This window comes from Crassostrea angulata, chromosome 5 (genome assembly GCF_025612915.1).
Source record: "Crassostrea angulata isolate pt1a10 chromosome 5, ASM2561291v2, whole genome shotgun sequence".
NCBI classification, from domain to species: Eukaryota; Metazoa; Mollusca; class Bivalvia; order Ostreida; family Ostreidae; genus Magallana; species Magallana angulata.
In genome coordinates this window covers 7,155-24,506 of record NC_069115.1, presented here as the reverse complement: position 1 = coordinate 24,506, position 17,352 = coordinate 7,155, and the positions used below count along the sequence as shown (strand labels likewise).

Here is a 17,352-nt window from a genome sequence, read left to right as displayed (position 1 = left end):
AAATCCGGAAATCGTCTGAATTTTTCAGATATTACAATCTTGCGCATGCGCATTGGATAACATTCACGCTAAATCACGGGATGCTCTTTAGTTTGTTTCTACAATATCACATTTGCATGGATAAACTCAAAAACGATTATACAAATACGTGTAATTTTCATTAAACATTTGCTGTATATTCTGTTCATGAAAGAAAATACGGAAGATAACTCTAACTCAGTGCGTTTAATATGAAAAATTCCGAGAGTTCTGAATGTCAACATGGTGTGCAAATTTGATGTATTATATCTATTTCGTAAATGCCCGACATAATATGCAATGTCAACACGTTCAAGCACGGGTCAAAGTCTAGTATATATAAATATAAATGTACTTCTCGTTCTCGAGTCATTGAGTATTGTTACATGTGTGATCTTTGACCTTGATCTACAACTTTGGACCCTTTAGAAACGTGATTGCAGAGACCAAAATATAAACGGTTATATTTTTTTTTACTATAGAGTTGTCATGTTGTGAATTTTGAATTTACCGGGTGGCAGTAAATACAAAATTCACAACATGACAAGTTGTCATGTTGTGAATTTTTATTTACTGCCACCCGGTAAATTCAAAATTCACAACATGACAGAGTTTCAAGTGCCGTGTTTGACTTGTACTATAAAAAAATGAAATTCCCGAGCTTCACTCCAACCAAATGAAAATAAATTTTGTGCATATGTACTTTGGACCCCATTCTTATTGTCCCTCAGATATGGAGGGCATTAAACATTTAAAAAAAAGTTATGAGCTGAATCGGCATGTAATACACGGGGAATAAAAATTTACCCAGTGCAAGACATATAAGCAGTCGTTAAATATTTCTGGTGCATGTATATTTCTTGTTTTCTTTTTAGTCTGTATCGCGGATAGCGTTTGGATTACTTCTGGATGTTGTAACTGTGAAAATTACCATCATCGATTTTTTACTGAATGAATTTACATATTGCTAATTTCGTTAGAATTCGAGTTTATCAATCCTGTTTGAAAAAATGAAAAATATTACAATAAACGGCTACAAAAAATCTCAGCGGTGAAATACATGTATACAATGCATAATTATTTGACGTTATACGAACCCGAGATCAACATCTCGCAATTTACCTTCTTTACCCAAATATGGCATTTTTCAAACTGACATTTCTTACACCGTTTAGGTGCTTGCTCACCCAATTTAGGTCCTGCGCAGTCCATGAAAAATTCATTTGCGCCGCGTGAATCTAAATGTTTTGTGTTCTAATCTCATCGAAGCCAGGAATTGTTTTCATCTCAAATATTTTTAAAAAACTAAGATATTATATCAAAGCGTCAATGTAAACGTTAGGCGGCCTTTCAATGAATGTCCAACCTGGCATTCTTCGCATGTAACATTTAAATTTAACAAAGAAAAATGGCATTCAATTATTTACATAAACATCTTTCGTTTAACTAATTATTAAATTGAATAGAAAAAGTAAGTAAAATTCACTAAATTACTGTTAATGTACCTAAGTACGTTGGCTAAAAGAAACAGCCAAATCGTCTCCTTTGAGACTTTAAGTTTGACATCATCATGATTATTTAGTGCAGTCCGTGATTATTCTAAGGTCGCTGTAGGTGTCAACCACATAGATAAACAGGGCGTGTCAATTCTAGTCCTGTCAGTTTCTTGTCAGTTTCAGCCGCTGTATATTTCGACCAACCGATAAACGGGGCATGTAGATTTCAGTGGCTGTTTCTATAGAGCTATGAATAAACTATAAATTTCCATTAGAAATAGAGGGAATAATACTTGGTAGATAAAAATATATACCGGATAAGAAAGTTACCTCTAAAGAGAGCGGAAACCTTTATTAATTACCTTTTGAAGAATTTTACGGTATCCGTATTATTTTGCACATATAGTGCTGCCACACATCGCATGCACATCGAACACATGTGTCGTTCATACAGAGTGCATAACATGCGCATCATTTTGAAGACCCCGGAGGCACTACATCCAGCACAGTAGATAAATGATAGTAAATCCAAGAAAGTAACAGAATCCAAGAAAGTAACAACGTAACATCGTTTCCATCGGTTTCTACAAAAACACCCCGTTTCTGAAATCCATGCGGTCATTGACATTGCTCAGTCTGCCACAATATGTGGTTTGCGATGTTATGACATACACAAGAAAACGTTCTACAATTATTGAGGATTATTGAAATACGTGTGTCTGGATTTCAGTCTGTCTTGTTTCGTCGTTATATCGTTGGATATTCCTTAACCATGCAATGGTTGTCATATCATTTTTGTTCAAAAACACGTTTATACAAGTCTGATCGTCCAATGTAACGTGTTAGGGAGAATGAAATACCATAATGCAGCGAAGCATGAATAGTGCTGTCGGCCATTTATAGGTGTGTAGCGATGAGCAAAACAATAAAAATCGACAACTTATTTGGCCTTAGTCGGATATAAAAGCGACAAAAGCGTATTTATGAATTCTGGTCAGATTTGATTTTAACTAAATTGCTATTGTACAACATACCCGGCGTCATTTCCGCTCTCTTTAGAAATAAATTGTTTCTGAAATGCTAAATGATCACCAATAGACAATGATAACAGTTATCAAAGGATCCAAATTTGGTTAACTTTAATTTTAAGAGCATAATATATTATTGAATGAATTAGAGAATAATGTGACACAAGAACATTCAAATTGTCGTTAGTTTTTGCAAACAAGGACAACAAATGGTGCCTTTCCTGTTTTGTTCTTTTCCATGAAGTAACTCAAAAGTGAAGCTTAATTGGTTAGAAGACTAAACAAATCAACTGCTAATACACTCAGGTGATTTTGATATTAATGCACAACCAAAATTGAATCATTCGAAATAATGGTAGAGGGATAATAGTCTAGCAAATTGCTTCGCACGACTTCTACTTATTACCCACTGGTGTGTCCTGAACAGTCGTTTGCATTCTCAAGTCCTTGGGAAGCACATACACAGACTGTCAAATTACGGAGCTCATGCTTTTCTTTTCACATAACACCTCGTATCTTCTACCTGGTACTCATTTTAACCCCTCAGTGGATAATCTTGAACGACATAGCTGCCTTAAATGGTTATTTTACGAGAAGATGGCGCTTTATTGTATCATGCTGTGGTTATTTCATGTAAAGATTATGCTTTGTTATATGAAAATGGTGCTTTATTATATGAAGATTATGCTTTTTCACATGAAGATGGTGCTTTATTATATGAAGATGGTGTTTTTTTATATGCAGATGATGCTTCTTTATATTATGATGGGTTTTTTTTGTGAAGGTGCGTTTTAGGTCACCTGAGTAAATAGCTTCTTATTCAGCGTTGATAACGTTGTTGGCGTCGATAATGATGGATAATAGCGTAACTGACGTCTATAAAAAATATTATTTTCCGCATATATCTATAAACAAATTCATATTGTTCACATGTGATGGACAGTCAAACGGACGACGGACAAAAAAGTGAACAGAAACGCTCGCTTGGTGATGTAAATCTAAAGTACAGTCGTAGAAAACTCACAAAGATTTTTTTCTGTCTTTATCAAAACTTTTAATTATTGATTTACAAACAAATTATAATTAACATTCGGGACTTTTCCTGTAAATACTAAAAATACATGCAATTTTCCAAGAAAAGTACTTTCAAATTAAACAGGGTTTTACAAAGATGATATATATATATATATATATATATATATATATATATATATATATATATATATATATATATATATATATGATATTTTTCTACTGCTGGTAATTGGAAATATAAAGATAACACTAACACGATGCATAAAATTAACATAATTTTCTTCTCCTTTTATAAACAATTTGATTTATTTTAAAATGCTCGTTTTTGTTTATCGTTAAAGTGACGATATTTTGAGTACTAATAGAACTTTTTATTTCAGTTAAGAATAAGGTCTTTGCTTAAATTGTTGTCACAATTTGTGTTAAAAGGCCAGGAAATTCCCTAGTTTATAAACTAAACTTTAAAAAGATAAAGAGGCAGAACCGTGAAAATAATTATGAACCTTTTACCACGGATGCTACTGAACCATATCACTAATGTCACCATGTGCCTGCAAATCCACGTGCGCCACTTTTCCCGCGCCGATTATTGACCGTCTGTAGTTGTTCTGCACCCACGGATAATACAGCCATATAATCGTCGACCAACACAGTAGGTCACCTAAAATTCATTTGTCGGGTCCTCGGTGAAACTTACAACACTACACTTGTTCAAATAACACATTATATCCAACCGTCGGGCTATCATACTTTATATTCTTATGCAAAAAACAAAAATATCATACAGTGTCATAAAACATTTAAGAAAGACAAAAATATTTATTTTCTAAAGTATATATATTGTAAACTTAATGAAAAATCCTTCTCACTTAGGATTTCATCTCATACAGACAGAACTAGGCATAGGCCACACAGGTCCAAAGACATTTTGACGAATACCACAAAGATTTTTAGTGAATGACATACGTTTGGTCAACAACCTGTCCAGAACTAACTCGTGCATGAAACTAGTCATACAGTCAGTGACTTGCTGACCTTAGCACTCTATGGAGCGCCGTTACTCACAAAAAAGAAATAAAAACTAAATGAACAAATATACCAAAAGATTTTGATAATTGTGTAATCATGTAATAGCCATTGAAAACTACAGTTTTTTATTCTTAAGTTTTATCATTCGAAATGTTCTTAATACAAATTATAATATTCTGTGCACATTACAAAGGTACACGGTAACAAGGTTCCTTCTATCTACATATAATACAGCCGGAGGAATAAGCTTACCGATTCACGGCAGTGCTAGTGTTTATACAAAATACAAGACCCATTATCGGGTTCCTAAAGAAAAAAACACGATTTTGTTTTTTAGAATAGACTTTCAGGACATAGTTAATTTTGTCAACGTCAATGGATAATAACAGACAAAAATATATCGTCCTATTCCATGAGTTTATTCTATCTATAAGAGAAGTATTTTCCCCAGCAATATTGGTTCAGGACTAATCCTTTCTAATCCTGGTTGATTGATTTCTGAAGTCGCTTTGCATCTGGGCATAATACTTTTTTATTAGAGTGTGTAGTGTCCAATATTCCATTGATTTTCTTGTGTAGTGTTTGAAGCCTTGTTATAGCTTATCTTCTCTGCAAAAGAAAAAATTTTCTTAAAGTCATATTTGGAAAGGTATATAAATCATGTTAGTTACACCACTAAGATCTATTTTTTTTCAATAAAAAAATTAATGTTCAAGGGATAAATTTTCCTTTAATTTAATATAATAGTTCAAATGACGTGTAAGCCAAAAACCAAGTTTTGCAAATCATGTTTATTATTTACAAACACTGCAATATCCATCAATTAATTATTCTTTCTACTTATTGATGATACATGTATCTTTATGCAATTATCACTTCTTTACCTAATAACGTTTAAACTACATGACTGTTACATACAACATGTATTTATCACCTCTTGAAAGTTTTTTAATTGCAAATATACATTTGCCATGTATATGTGAATAAGTTATGATAAAATGATATACGATTTTTATCTTTATTTAGTTATACAGACTTACTAATCAAATCGTCTTGCTGATAAGCATATTTGTAAAGACAAATTGTGTTGTCTTCCAAACCAGATCCAACCCAGAAACTGTGGTTTACCAAATCATAACTTATACAAATTGGAATTGAATCCAATGATAGAAGAGACAAACATTAACCATCTTTATCAATTAAATGAACTGTCCTGGTATCATCATCGCACACTAGAATACGTGAAAACTCATCAGTGCAGATTCCACGTGGCATAAGGCCTGATCCTGAAGGATGCCCTGTGTCGGAGAAACGATGTCTTCCTTCACGCTCTGTCACCACTACAGCACCAGACAGATAGAATTCGTCAGAGTCAGTCACCACGACATCCCCATTGTTGTTTTCAGTTATATAGTGAATATCACTGTACATATCTATCCCGTTGTTGTCAAATCGTATTCTTTGAATCAGTTGCCAAGATTTGTTGTACCGATTCACCTCTGTTTGCATCCCTACTAGAAGGTCTCCAGTCAACTTTGAACAATGGACACATTGTGGGTTTTGTATATTCGTAATTGGAGTAGTTGTTTTCAAATAACTGGACAGTTTCCTTATGGTTTTAAATCTATCTATATAAATCAACTCATTGTCACTATTTACTGTGTGTAACCCATAACAAGAATATGTTTCCTCAGCTAAATCTTCGAGGTTTTGTACGTCGGTACCTTCAGTGTCTGTCACGATCATTTTGAATTGAACATTTACACAGAATAAGCCTGGTGCCATAATGGACATGTGATAAAAGCGTACTAGACCTTCAATAGTAAATTTTAGCAGCGGAACAACCCTGACTTTGGGTATTTGGGTATCATTCCTGCTCTTCATTACGCCAGGTATGGTTTGATTTTTATCTTTAAACAAAAGATGCTCAGAGAAAAAATCGTATTGATTTGTTATGTATGAATGAGTTAAAGTTACCGTTATCACCTAAACTAATTTATTCATAAAACTATTATATATCAGATTTTTTCCAGTGTATACAATTTCCGCTTTGTTTGCGACGATTTCCGAATCGCAGAAAATAAATAAATTAGCATAGATTTGATATAAAGTTTTGTTCTTATAATAGAGTTATCTCTCTTTGCTTATGAGGTACACAACTAAGTAAATAGACGGTAAAGTGTATATATTTTTACTTTGATTTTGAAATGAAGAAATTTTGATATGCATAAATGTAATATACTGTTCTAGGTTCAGATTCGCGTAAGAACATGACGTGAAAAAAACCTGATATGCGGTAACACTACTTTTACATAAGGTCTTGTATGAACGACACGCTTATAGATCTAATCAAAAGGTTGCAAAATTCTGTGTTATATTGACAAGCAAAACAGATAGCAAAAGAGGACTCTAATTTACGTTTGATAAATTACGCAAAACATATTTGTCCATTCATCACTAATTATAAATTATGACAAATCAAACATACCAACCAGAACATTTCTTCGGGAAATATACCTGTAGACAAACACTTTATTTTTCTCCTGTGATCCTACCCATAAATGGTGAGTTTTCATATCATAACTTAGGCTATGGGGATTGAATACCCCTGGTGGTCTTATGAGTAAATGTGACAAGAACATTCCATTTTTATCCATCATATGTACTGAGTTGCTTCTAATGTCACATACAAGGATGTTTGATAGCGGATCAGTACAGATTCCGCGCGGCCATAATTCTGATCTAGATGGATGTCGTGTGTATGAGAAACGATGTTTTCTTTTACAATCGTTTATCACAACATAACCTTTGTCATCGCCGAAACATGACAACACTATATCTCCATTAATATTCTCTGTAACAAAGTTATAAGGCATTTCTTGGTCGCTCAGAGGTATTGTTTGTGTTAGTTTGCCCTTGTGGTTGTACCGAACTACCTTATTTCTGATCGACTCCTCTATCACGACCAATAGATCCCCAGTAGACGGGGACAAATACACGCATCTTGGATTGCAGGAGTGTGGCTGCTCTAAAATTGTATTTGTTTTCAAGTCTTGTGACAATTTCCCTATGCAATTGTTCTTAATATCTATATAAACCAATTCTCCCTTACTGTTAACTGCGTGTGTTCCAAAACAAAAACCCATATGATAATCTTTGAGTTGCTGTAGAGCGACACCTTCTTTATTTACTAATATGAGTTTGTGCTCATCAACACTTACCCAGACCAAGTCTGATGACACACAGGAAATGTGATAGCAATGTTTGCAATCTGGCACTGTGAAATATTGATAAAGCTCAACAGTAGACATCAGTTTAAGCAAACGCTCATTTCCGATTGGTGCATTACTTATTGTGGGTTGGATTTCTTTAAGTAGTAATGTTCTCTCTTTTCTTGTTGACTGACTCACTTTGTTGGTGGGCGTGTTTTTTTTTTATACAAGGGCAGTCATGTATAAACAAAAACGATCTTTCCGTATGAGCAGGAGGAATTTAACGGGTGTAATTGCTGACTGCTCATAAATGTGCTCAAATTGCTGTAGGTAAGCATTATGCTTCTTAATTTTTTGGGTGTCTTTTGTACATCTTTGAATAAAACCAATATCATATACATCTTTGTCGACGAAATCCATAAGATTTCGAGCTTTTAATTGCATCTGTATCAAACGATTTTTAAGTTTTACGTTATAGGTTTGAAGGATTTCTTTCTTTTCGTCAAAGAGAACACTTCTGTAGAATAGAGCATCACTCCTAATGATTTCTATTGTTCTCATGAGTTGCTGTCGCCTTCTTTGGTAAGCTGTTTTAATGTTTAGTAGCTTATGTTTTCTATGATCTGTACAGTACGAACAGATGGGAAGCTCACAAGATTCACAATAAATTCCATAAACATAGGCATGGATTGCGCAAATCTCTTGTATTAAGGTGCAGTTTTTTTGTCACGGTATGTCATGACATTATTGTCTTTTGTTTTAAGGTCTTGCACATGGTTTTCTTTGCATAAGGGACACAAATCTATTCGACACGATTCACAAAAATACGATTTGTCCCCCCGACATAGTGAACACTGATGAATTAAATATTTGCTTGCATTTGGGACACTGGTCTTCAAGCCTCAACCTGTTCGAAGAAGAAAATAGGTAAATCCAAAACACGTATAATTCATTATTAATATATTACATTCATAACCATAATTACTATTTTTCAAATAGAAACATTTATTCACAAGTAAAGAAAGGTAATACAATAATCATTATTGCTTTTTTGGTAATAATGCAAGCATGTCATAGGGAAATATATGATCCTGTTAAATAAAAATGATTTCGCTTCCAACGGAAGATCCTCATGTTAATATACGGTTTCTTTTCTTTATTAAGGTCTTCAGCGGAAGACCTTTCTATTATTCTTATGTTTCGTTTTTATTTTTCTTATTTCCAACGAAGGATCTTATCTTTTTTAAATATCACAAAAACAGTAACGAATTTCTAAAAACTTTTTAATAAAATTGTTAAGAATAAAACGAATTTTCATTTGATATAAAAAGGGCTGACCCATCAAATTATGGACTAAGAGGGATCTAAATGTTTCCATGCAAAGCCCTTACACATGAAACAATACAGTCTCTGGCCTTTAGAATGAAGACTCCTATTCCTTTATTTTCAAATTCTGTTTATGTCATATAGCAAAATCAAGGTAATAAATATATTGCAACTTCTAAAACTAGACAGAAGACATCCACGTTGTTGGAAAAGAGTTCACGTTTTGTTATTAGGGTCTTCCGTTTCCAACGGAAGACCCTATTGTTTTTGTTAGGTTTCTTTTTCTCTATTTTTCACTATTATTATTTTTTTTCTTAACATTTTTCTTAAAACTCAATATCTCAAATATGCTACAATGGATTTTTATGAAAATTTCACGAATAATACAAAATATCAAGGTCTTTTATCATGTACATTTTTTTTATGACGTCACTTCCAGTCAGCCGTTATATTCGTTTTCCTTTTTGTAAAAAGTGATCTTGTCCTCCCTTTTTCGCAAAAACGATTAAAGATAGAAAATTAAAAGTTTTAGGAATGATAGATTTTTGAATTTCTAGGGCCGATCGGGTAAAACTACGCTCGTCCGTCACTTCCGGTCCTCTCAAACAGCATTTTTAGAAAATTGTGTTTTAAAATGTTTTAAATCAAATAATCTACAATTTTTTCCATCAAAATATGTTTTAAACTTATCAAATTTTAATATGAGCAGGTCGTCCGTCACTTCCGGTCGTCACCGGAAGTGATTCTAATATTTTGATTTTTGGAATTTTAAAGCATATGCGTTTTGTTGACATTTTTGTACTGAATACAAAACTAAAAACCGTTTTAAAATCGGACAATGCATTGCGGAGATATTGAAGTTTAAAAATGACGTTTTCCGGAAATCTGCATTTCGCAGTGTAGGTTGAAAAATTTGTTTAAAAGGAAGTTAATATGATAGTAAATCGTACCAAATGTCAACAGTTTAATTGGACCCCATCAATTCAAAATCAAACGAAAGACCCACTTGTTGCTCGCAACAAGGTGCTTTCAGGTAATTGAGGCATTCTCGAGAAATTAAGCGTCAAATTTCTGAAGCGAGAGTCTGAGGAGCTCAGTCGATAGAGTCGTGGACATGGCCCAGGTGACCCGGGTTCAAGCCGCGATTGCCGCAATTTTTTTTATTTACTTTTTTTCGCTTAGATCTACGATTTTATCTTTGAAGTGATAAGTTTAATCTAATCTATTCAAAAATCGGACGGAAGACCCATTCGTTGCTCGCAACGAGATCGTGTCTAGTTATAATTCTACTTGGAAGTCACCCTAAATTTCTCAACTATTTCTCCGTCGGTTTTAATTAGAAAATTAAACGATACTTACCTGTAAGTTGAAGTTTGATTGGAATTCTGTTTCGTCATCTTTATACCAAGGGGATTACGTGAGATAGCATTGCATCTGCGCAGACGGGTCAGTTTTTAAAATCACAACGTGGCTCATCAATACCAAAACATAAACACCCCAACAGTCCATACATGGGAGGGCCTTAAAGGGTGGGCACGTAATCCCCTTGGTATAAAGATGACGAAACAGAATTCCAATCAAACTTCAACTTACAGGTAAGTATCGTTTAATTTTCTAATTCTGTTACGTCATCATACCAAGGGAATCACGTGAGATTTTAAAGCATTGATGTGCCAAGTTGTTTAAAAAAAAACCAGTATGTGAAAACCAATCAAACCTCTCCTTACAGAATTTAAGGTTTTGAAATGCACCGTCTTATTTGAAATATACAACAATTAAATTGATAACTGGTTTATTTCTTTTTAATAAAGCATGTTTCCACAAAAACTTTAAAGAAACACAAACACATCATTTGGTTTTATTTACATCTAGATTGTAATACTTGAAAAAAGTTTTTTCAGAACTCCATCCTGCTTTGTTTAGAATTTCTGTAATGGGTACACCATTCCGTATTGCAGCTGAAGAAGAAGCAGCTCTAGTGCTATGTGCTGAGAATTTCTTTATATTGATTCCAGCAAGACCCAAAAAAGTCTTGATCCATCTCGCAATAGTGTTTTTGCTTACTTGCTTGTGGGGTTTCAAATAACTAATAAAAACTTTGTCACAACCATTTCTGATACTTTCTGTTCTTTTTAAATATTCTGACAAAGCCTTAAAAATGCCCAAATTTTCCTCTCCAGGAAACCTTTCTAAACTCATATAAAACGATTTACAACTAGGTCTAGATTGTTTAATCTTACCTAAATAAAACACATATTTTGAATCATCAACATTCATATTTGACAAACATATATTATGAATAGATTGTACTCTTTGGGATGAAATTAGGGCTACTAATGAAACAGTTTTCAAAGTGAGCTGTTTTAAAGATAGCATTTCATTGCAGTTCATATTTCTAATGTAATCAAAAACAACATCCACATCCCAAATCTCATTGTATCGAGATAGAGTAGGCCTTAGTTGAAAAATACCTTTCATGAATCTTGAGACTAATGGGTGTTTCCCCACATCAGTACCATCGATCTTTACAAAACATGATAATGCCGACCTGGCAGTATTTATACAACTGTAACTTAAATTTCCCTTATATAATTTTAACAAGAATTCTAACACATCATTTATAGTTGGTTGAAAAAAATGAATACTCCTTTCACCACAGAAGCTTGTCCATTTCTTAATGATTGTTGCATACTGACTCCTGGTAGATCCTCTCCACGATTCTTTGATGATTTGTAATACGTCTCGCGAAATTCCTTGTTCTTGGAATTTGATCAAGACACACGACATGCCATCAAAGTTATTTTCATCGAATGCTTCTCTTCGGAATGCGGCAGTTTCAGCAAGCCCTGTTCTTTTTGAATTATTCGAGGAACATCCACCAACAGTTCCAACAGACTTGTGTACCATGTCTGTGTCGGCCATACAGGGACTACCATCACCCCCTCTGCCTTTTCCTTCTGAATCTTTTGAAGCACTCGACTTATGACACTAAAAGGAGGAAATGCATAGAAATAAAACTTGTTTAGATTGACTGAAAATGCATCAATAAACTCAGCATTTGGATCAGGTTTCCATGCTACATATTTAGGCAATTGTTTATTTAGTCTTGACGCAAATATGTCAATGTCAAATGGTCCCCATAATGTACTAATTTTGTTGAATATTTTAGGATTAAGCATCCATTCTGTGTGGTCATTAAAAACTCTAGAACATCTGTCAGCTACTGTATTTTTAGAACCAGGTATATGAGATGCCGATAGCCAGATCTCTTTATTTATACACCAAAACCAAATTTCTCTAGTTATCTTATTGCAAGATCTTGACTTACTACCTCCCATAGCATTTATATAACATACTGTTGTAGTATTGTCTGACAATATGTGGACATGAGCACAAGAAATCTTTTTACACAGAGATTTAAGAGCAAATAATACTGCTAACAATTCTTGTTCATTTATATGCAATTGTAATTCCTGTTCATTCCATCTACCACCAGTAGTTACATTATCAAACTCAGCTCCCAATCCACTACTGGATGCATCAGTTCTGACAAGAAAATTGGGTTCACCATGACAAATTTGCTTCATACATTTGTGTACATTTTCTATCCACCAGTTTATGTCATTTCTTGCTTCCAAGGAAATTTCCATACTTGCATTATAATCCCCTCTAGAATATTTTAATGCATCAATTTTGTCATTTTCTAAAGTACGGTAAAATAAAGGTCCATATTCAACTCCTGGAAAACTAGCCACCATAAAGCCAAGCAATTGAGAAATCTCTAAAATTTTGACTTTTTTCAACTTTAAAATTTTTTGGCAACATTGGTACAAGTTATCAATTTTATTTTGTGTTAATTTCACTGTCATCTCTACTGAATTCAAAATGAACCCTAAAAACACTATTTCTTGTTTAGGAATGAAGACTGATTTTTCATTATTCAAAATGAAACCCAAGCTCTGCAATTTGTTGACAGTAGTTTTAACATTTTCCCAACAATCATATTGATTATCACCTTGCAAATACACATCATCAATGTATGGAACATTAGAAAAGCCTAGTTTTCTAAGATCTGAATAAACTGGTTTCATAAGTTTAGTAAACTTTCTTGGGCTGCATGCTAAACCCATAACAAGGCAAGTGTACTGAAACAATTCTCCTTTCCACATGAATCTCATGAATTTTCTGTATTCTCTCGCAAGTGGAACTGAATGGTATGCATCTTTCAGATCAACTGATGCCATATAACACCCTTGTTTCATTAAATTCAGAGCCGATTGTAAACTTTCCATTTTGAAATGATTGTATTCTACATAACTGTTGAATTTTTTCAAATTCAGTATAACTCGATAACTTTTGTCTTTTTTCTGCCTGATAAATATATTTGATATAATTTCATCAGAACAATGATTACATTTCTCAATGACATTCTTGTCTAACATTTTGTAAACTTCTTTAGACACAATATCAGCTTCTCTTTCATTAAATCTCAAGGGGTATGATGGGCTCAATTGATTTAACTCATATTCATTTGTAATTTCAATATGACATCCTTTTACAGTGTCTAATATAGTTTTATCTGATGTAATATCTTTCCATTCATCTAAAAATTGTTTCAGTCTACCTGCCCTGAAATTTTCAGGTAACAGAACTTCAACCCATTCATTTTCAAATTTGATGTTTTTAATTTTATTTCTTACCCCATCAATAATCATTCTTGTTTCTTTTTGCCTTTTGTGAACTTCCTGTTGTAATTCCCTCTCTTGGAAGTTTGGCCTAAAAAAGGGACATTCCTGCTTCGGAAATAGCCCTGTGACCCAGACGGTCTGGAGTAAGGTTGAAATCTCTGACCTCGAGCTCCATGAAAGGTGCCTCGTCTCATATTCTTGCTTGTCATAACTCTATTGACTGCTTTATTGGTCTTTTCAATTTCATCTAAGCGTTTTCCCAATTCTCCCCCAAAAAGGAACTGGTTTATAGGAACTCCAGACGAAAAAAGTGACAAATAATTCACACTGTCTATGTCACTTTTTAAACATTCTCTTCGTCTCATGTTGAGTTCGTAATTCGAATAACTGAGCATTTCAACAGTCTTGATCAGTTCTCTGACTAACTCTTCTTTTTCTACATCTTTGTTTGACACAATCTTATCCAAAATGTTTACAAGTACTGTCACACTTTTCACTAAAAAGAGTTGACCGTATTGAAATCTGCTGTCAAGCGACTTGGTTGGAACTTGTAATCTGTTCCATATCAATTCATCGACTTTTGTGCACACGAGACTCTCGCAATTTTCTGGTCGTTTGATTTTCTCAGCAGATTCTTTCACCTGTTCGGCCAACTTTTTGTCAATTTTTACCTTGAACATAAGATCGTTCACAAGTTTTGCTAAGTCTTTGTGTATGGGCTCTGTTGTAACGTCTTGCAAAGTTACTTGTTCAGAAGCGACTTTCATAAATCTCGACTGTGACCCACTTTCGTTTTCATTTTTCCTGGAATCAGGTTTACCGGATATTGAGCCCGACAGTTTTGTTTTTGACAATAAATCATCCACAGTCATTGTATTTGACTCACTGTCTTTCTCATAAATTTCACCATCAGAGTAAAATTCATCAGACTCATAATTATTGTCTACATAGTTATTGTCACTTTTCTCACAAACAAGTTCAGCCATGTCTGACTTAAGTCCTTGAAAACCGGCTGTGATAGTGTTCGTCAACATTTCTAAGCATTTGGCCAAATTGTCAAAATTCTGAGAATTTCTGTTTTCAACAGACTCATTTCCGGTTTCTTCATTAACTTGATTTTGAGGTGAAGTACATGTCTCTGTCCTGGTGGCCATAGTAGATCGTGATGATCCTTGACCGACAGTATTTTTTGTCACATGTAACGTGCTCGGCGAGCTCATTCGTTCAAAAAAACTTTCATGTGAAATAGTAGTCAACGGAAATTGCACTGGTAGCGAGACTGATTCAGGCTTGGTGCTCTTCCCTCTTGAATCTTTCTCGCGTTCCGACTTTTTCAACATGGCGGATGCCATAGTCATGCAAGAAAATCTGTCCACGACAGATTATTATGAATTAAATGATTCACCCGTTAATTTTTTGTCCACGACAAAAAAGGGTGTAAAACTCCGATGAAATCTTCCGTTTACAACGGAATTAGAACTATTTAAATCGGAGCGCCCGTCTACTTCAAGCAGTAACAACGCACTGACCCGTCTGCGCAGATGCAATGCTATCTCACGTGATTCCCTTGGTATGATGACGTAACAGAATGATTTTTACAGGGATTATGTCTTAAGTAGATCGCTCTTTCCTTACTTGTTTATATCTCAAAATGTACTTCTGTTCTTGAATTATCTCTTTTTTCTTGTATTGCTGAACATAATTTTTGACGCCTCTCCTAAAAAACTTCCATAGCTAGAGACTTGAAATTTTGAAGAAAGATAAAATAATTGTAGTTAATTTGCTTTGTTGTTTACTTGGCTGTTTTAGGTTTGACCAGAAGTCAAATAATTTGGTAACATATGTAGAATGGAATTTTTTTGATTTAGATTAAGGTTGGCTCCTCACATTAGGCACCAAGGGTCTAAACTATTTTACGTAAATCTCTCTATTAAGAAATATTTTGTAGAGTAATACAAAAACAAAAATGTTCATCCACCAGTTATTTACCCATACACGATTAAAGGCATCTTATGTGTTACGTAATTAGGGATTTTAATGGGGTTAGAAGTCCAATATTTTGATCATTTATATCTTTAAAAAGAGAAATAAAATGAAAAGCACTGTAGAAGAAATAATGCTCAGAATGCAGTATTAAACAATATTTAACAAACAGATTTCGTTAAATTGCCTCTACAAGGAGATAAAGGGTTGGCCCCTAAAAGAATCAAAACCAAATATCTCAAGTACGATAGCATATTTCTTAACAACCGTTGAATAAAATATATTAAGAATAAAAAATATCTTTCATTTGATATAAAAAGGGACTGAACCCTCAAATTAAAGACCAACTGGGGTCAAAGGTATTTCATTCACAACTATTTACTGAGGAATATTTTGTAATATCTTATAGAACCAAAAATGTTAATCTTACAGTTATGTATACAAACATGATAAATGTTTTGTATCATATAACGTTTGTAGGGGTTTTAGAGGGCTAGCAGTCCAATATTTTTTATCAATTTTATCATAAAAAGGAGAAACATTTTGAAAAGCATTACTGAAGAGAAAATGCTCAAAATGATGAACTTCACACACCATTTAACAAACAACATTTTGTAAAATGGCCTTTATAAGGAGATAAAGGGTCGGCCCCTAAAAATCTTTTTTAAATACTAAAAAAAAGATAACGAATTTGTTAACACTGAATGAAAAAAGATATTTGATATAAAGAGATTGGGACTGGTCTCTCAAATTAGGGACCAAGAGGGGTCCAAAATTTGTCAATCACAACTCTATCCTGAGGAATATTTTGTAATATGTTATTATGCAAAACTGTAAATTTTCCAATTATGTATCCATTCATGATGGTTCTCATATCGTACGAAAGAAGGGGTTTTAAGGGGATAGAATTCTTTTACTTTGATCATTTATATCTTAAATAGGAGAAATGTATTGAAAAGCATTATAGAAAAGAAGATGCTTAGAATGATGTACTTACCAAAATCTAACCAACATAAGGAAATTAAGGCTCGGCCCTTAAAACAAACCTTTCCAAATATCCCAAGAAGGTAAATTATCTTAACACTTGATCAACAAAATATGATGAGAATATGAACACATTGTTCAAAGTAGGGACCATGCAAGAGCTTTAAGTTTCCAACCAAAGCTCTTGCACCTGTAAGAATGAAGACTCCCTTTTTCTATTTCAAAATCATTACATTTTAGCTAAAAACAAGCAATATAAAGGTCAAACTTGTCTCTTATTTTCTAAAATTGGACGGAAGACCTCCTATTTATTTCTTATTGTTAATGACAAACCCTATGAATTCCTTCTTAAATATCTTGATCACACGTTTACATTTAGTAGATAGTATGCGAATTTCTTACTCGCATGTTGTTTCTTTTAATTACAATATTTAATTGCACATTGTAAAATGTATGGTTTCAAAAGAGAGATTTAAAGATTTAGAAATCGATTATGTTAAGAAATATTTTTATTTATCGAATATTTTTCTTTTTTTGTCTCAAGTTTATTTCT

The 17,352-nt window shown here is 33.6% G+C and overlaps 1 protein-coding gene across 1 annotated transcript; it reads right to left on the bottom strand.

The window, feature by feature from the left end:
* Positions 1-11,360: 11,360 nt before the first annotated feature.
* Positions 11,361-15,190, bottom strand: LOC128186364 (uncharacterized). The gene is made up of 2 exons (XM_052856168.1): positions 13,845-15,190; positions 11,361-12,132 (listed from the first exon to the last, which is right to left on the bottom strand). The coding sequence occupies exon 1, from the start codon at positions 15,188-15,190 to the stop codon at positions 13,856-13,858; it is 1,335 nt and encodes a 444-aa protein (XP_052712128.1). The 3' UTR covers positions 11,361-12,132; positions 13,845-13,855.
* Between the last annotated feature and the right edge of the window lie 2,162 nt (positions 15,191-17,352).